General features: G+C 41.9%; 1 protein-coding gene across 1 annotated transcript; it reads left to right on the plus strand.

Annotated features, from left to right (window-relative positions):
- The first annotated feature begins 324 nt into the window (after positions 1 to 324).
- LOC107062064 (uncharacterized) lies at positions 325 to 2,617 on the plus strand. Its single transcript, XM_015312285.1, has 2 exons — positions 325 to 1,267; positions 2,022 to 2,617. The coding sequence occupies exons 1-2, from the start codon at positions 325 to 327 to the stop codon at positions 2,615 to 2,617; spliced, it is 1,539 nt and encodes a 512-aa protein (XP_015167771.1).
- The last annotated feature ends 1,273 nt before the right edge of the window (positions 2,618 to 3,890 follow it).

Raw genomic sequence — 3,890 nt, forward strand, 5'->3', positions numbered from 1 at the left:
CCCTTCTCTTGTGATTATAGGAAATGAATACAAGAAGGGCAAACTTAAGAAGAAGGGTAGAAGAGATGGTGAATAAGGGAGTTCCTCCTCAAGATCCTCAAGACCCTTAAGGTCCTCAAGCTAGTCAAGTTCCTAATGATGAGGGAGCTAAGATGAATGTAGAGATAAGGGCGGCTCTCCAAACCTTGACTCAACTCATGATGGTTCAAACTCAAGTCGTCACCACTCAATCCCAACCTATCACGACTCAAGCAAATAGGAAAGGTGGGCCCCGAGTGAATCCTAATGCAATCACCATGAATTCAAGGTTAAGACTTTACTAGGATGAACCCTCCTATTTTCTTGGGTTCCAAGGTGAATGAAGACCCACAAGAGTTTTCGAAAGAGGTCTACAAGATAGTGGATGCTATGGGGGTGACCTCTATAGAGAAAGCCAAACTTACGGGGTATCAATTGAAGGATGTGGCCCAAGTATGGTTTACTCAATGGAAGGATAATAGGGCTATAAGAGCGGGTCACATAACTTGGGAAGTGTTCAAGAAGGCATTCCTTGATAGGTTCTTTCCACGAGAAAAGAGGGAAGCAAAGGTGGAGGAATTTATCAACCTTAGACAAGGAGGTATGAGTGTCCAAGAATACTCCTTGAAATTTACTAAGTTGTTCAAATATGCCTCATCTTTGGTGTCTAATCCTAGAGATGAGATGAGCCGATTCGTGACGGGTGTGTCTGATTCAATTGAGAAAAAATGTCGTGCGGCTAAGCTTCATGACAATATGGACATTTCACGTCTAATTGTCTATGCTCAACAAGTTGAGGAATCAAGGCTCAGGAAGAAGAGTAGAGAGGTAAAGAGGACAAGGTCCAATGATGGTAATTCTTCTAAGGGTAAGTTTGAGGGTCAAAGTGGACCAAGGTTCAAGAAGAGGTTTTCCAACCAAGGCTCCTCCAATGCTACAAGACCCAACAAAGATAGGGTGTCTAACCCTAAGCCTCAAGGAGGAAATAGGGGTGAATCTTCTATGAAGAGACCTACATGTGCCAAGTATGGTAAGAAACATGAGGAGAAATGTCTTGACGGAATGGGTGTGTGCTATGGATGTAGCAAACGTGGACATCAATTGAAAGATTGTCCAACTCGTGCGGCCAAGGGGAAAGAGGGTAACCAAGCTCCTCTAAGTGGTTCTAGTGCCAATTCTCCCAAGAAGAATCACTTCTATGCTCTCCAATCTAGAAGTGATCAAGAGGGGTCCCCGGATGTTGTTACTGGTATGTTACAAGGATTTTCAATTGATGTTTATGCATTATTAGACCCCGGTGCCACTTTATCTTTTGTTACTCCTTTTGTGGCTATGAAATTTGAAGTGTCTCCCGAAGAGTTAAAAGAACCTTTTTCTGTGTCTACCCCGGTAGGTGATTCGGTTATAGCTAAAAGAGTGTATAGGAGATGTCCTATCTCTTTGTCTCATAGAGTCACTTTGGTTTGATTTGATAGAATTTAGATATATTGGACTTTGATGTCATCTTGGGAATGGATTTGTTACATGCTTGTTTTGCTTCCATTGATTGTAGAACACAGGTAGTAAAGTTTTAATTTCCAAATTAGCCCATTTTGGAATGGAAGGGGGAGGGGGGGGATTCGATCCCTAGAGGTCAATTCATTTCATGTCTAAAGGCTTGTAAAATGATTTCTAAGGGTTGTATCTATCATATTGTAAGAGTTAAGGACATTGAGTCCGAGACTCCTCATTTAGAGTCGGTCACCGTAGTAAGGGAATTTTCGAAAGTCTTTCCCGATGACTTGCCCGAAATTACTCCCGAATGGGAAATAGACTTCGGCATTGATCTTTTGCTAAATACTCAACCCATATCAATTCCCCCTTCCCGGATGGCTCCGGTAACTCCGATGCTCCTAAGAAGAATCATTTTTATGCTCTCCAATCCCGAGGTGATCAAGAGAGCTCCCCGAATGTTGTTACCGGTATGTTGCAAGTATTTTCAATTAATGTTTATGAATTGTTAGACCCGGGTACCACTTTATCTTTTAGTACTTCTTTAGTGGCTATGAAATTTGATGTGCTCCCCGAAACTCTAAAAGAACCTTTTTCCATGTCTACCCCGGTTTGTGATTCGGTCATAGCAAAAGGAGTGTATAGGGGTTGTCCCATTTCATTGTCCAATAGAGTCACATTGGTTGATTTAGTAGAACTTGATATGTTGGACTTTGATGTCATATTGGGGATGGATTGTTTTGCTTCCATAGATTATAAAACCCGGGTTGTGAAGTTTCAATTTCCTAATGAACCCATTGTAGAATGGAAGGGACGAAACTTGACTTCTAGAGGTCGAATTATCTCATGTCTAAAAGCTTGTAAAATGATTTTTAAGGGTTGTATCTATCATGTTGTGAGAGTTAAGGACCTTGAGTCTGAGACTCCTCCATTAGAGTCGGTCCCCGTAGTAAGGGAGTTTCCGAAAGTCTGTCCTAATGACGTGCCCGGAATCCCTCCCAAACGGGAAATTGACTTCGGCATAGATCTTTTGCCTGATACACAACCGATATCTTCCTCCTTACCGGATGGCCCCGACCGAATTGAAGGAACTGAAGGCACAACTTAAAGATTTGCAAGATAAGGGTTTTATTCAACCAATTATATCACCATGGGGTGCGCCGATTTTGTTTGTGAAGATGAAAAATGGGACCCTTAGGATGTGTATTGATTACCGCCAATTAAACAAGGTCACTATAAAGAATAAGTACCCTCTCCCTAGAATTGACGATTTGTTTGACCAACCCCAAGGGACGAATTACTTTTCGAAGATTGACTTAAGGTCGGGCTACCACCAACTTAGGGTGAGAGAAGTTGACATTCCTAAGACGGCATTTCAAACAAGATATGGTCATTATGAATTCCTAGTCATGTCTTTTGGTCTAACAAATTCCCCGACGGCGTTCATGGATCTAATGAATAGGGTATTTAGGCAATATCTTGATTCGTTTGTGATTGTCTTTATTGATGATATTTTGATCTATTCGAGGAGTAAGGGTGATCATATGAAGAATTTAAGGATAGTATTGCAAGTCCTTAAAGAACACCAAGTATAAGCTAAGTTTAGCAAGTGTGAGTTTTGGCTAAGGTCGGTTGCTTTCCTCGGTCATATTGTGTTGGGCATGGGTATAGAGGTTGATCGTAAGAAGACGGATGCGGTCAAGAGGTGGCCTAGACCTCTAGCTCCTATCGATATTAGAAGCTTTTTTGGGTTTGGCCGGTTACTATAGAAGGTTTATTGAAGGCTTTTCCTCTATTGCCTCTCCATTAACGGCCTTAACTCAAAAGAAAACAAAGTTTGTGTGGTCGGTGGCTTGTGAGAAAAGCTTTCAAGAATTCAAGAATAGACTCACATCCGCTCCAGTGTTGACCTTACCGGAGGGTACCGATGGGTTTGTGGTATATTGTGACGCTTCTCGAGTGGATTTGGGATGTGTCCTCACGCAATGGGGTAAAGTGATTGCCTATGCTTCAAGGCAACTCAAGGTACATGAAAACAATTATCCGACTCATGATCTCAAACTAGCGGCGGTGGTGTTTGCTTTGAAAATATGGAGACACTATCTCTATGGGATGCATGTAGATGTGTTTACCGACCACAAAAGCCTTCAATATGTGTTTAGCCAAAAAGATTTGAATCTCCGACAAAGAAGGTGGTTAGAACTTTTAAAGGATTATGACATAAGTGTACTTTACCACCCCGGCAAAGCCATTGTGGTTGTGGATGCGTTAAGTAGAATGTCCATGGGTAGTGTGGCTCATGTAGAAAATGAGAAGAAGGAATTTATTGGTGATATGCATAGGTTGGCCCCTCTAGGTGTCCAACTTGTGGATTCCACCAA

Source organism: Solanum tuberosum, unplaced genomic scaffold (assembly GCF_000226075.1).
Source record: "Solanum tuberosum cultivar DM 1-3 516 R44 unplaced genomic scaffold, SolTub_3.0 scf00188, whole genome shotgun sequence".
Classification (NCBI taxonomy): Eukaryota; Viridiplantae; Streptophyta; class Magnoliopsida; order Solanales; family Solanaceae; genus Solanum; species Solanum tuberosum.

Bases quoted from the DNA above. Each gene is read 5' to 3' on its own strand.
- LOC107062064 (XM_015312285.1), top strand. From the start codon at position 325: ATGAACCCTCCTATTTTCTTGGGTTCCAAGGTGAATGAAGACCCACAA. The intron at 1,268-2,021 runs GTATGTTACAAG...ATGAATTGTTAG, and splicing joins GTCCCCGGATGTTGTTACTG to ACCCGGGTACCACTTTATCT.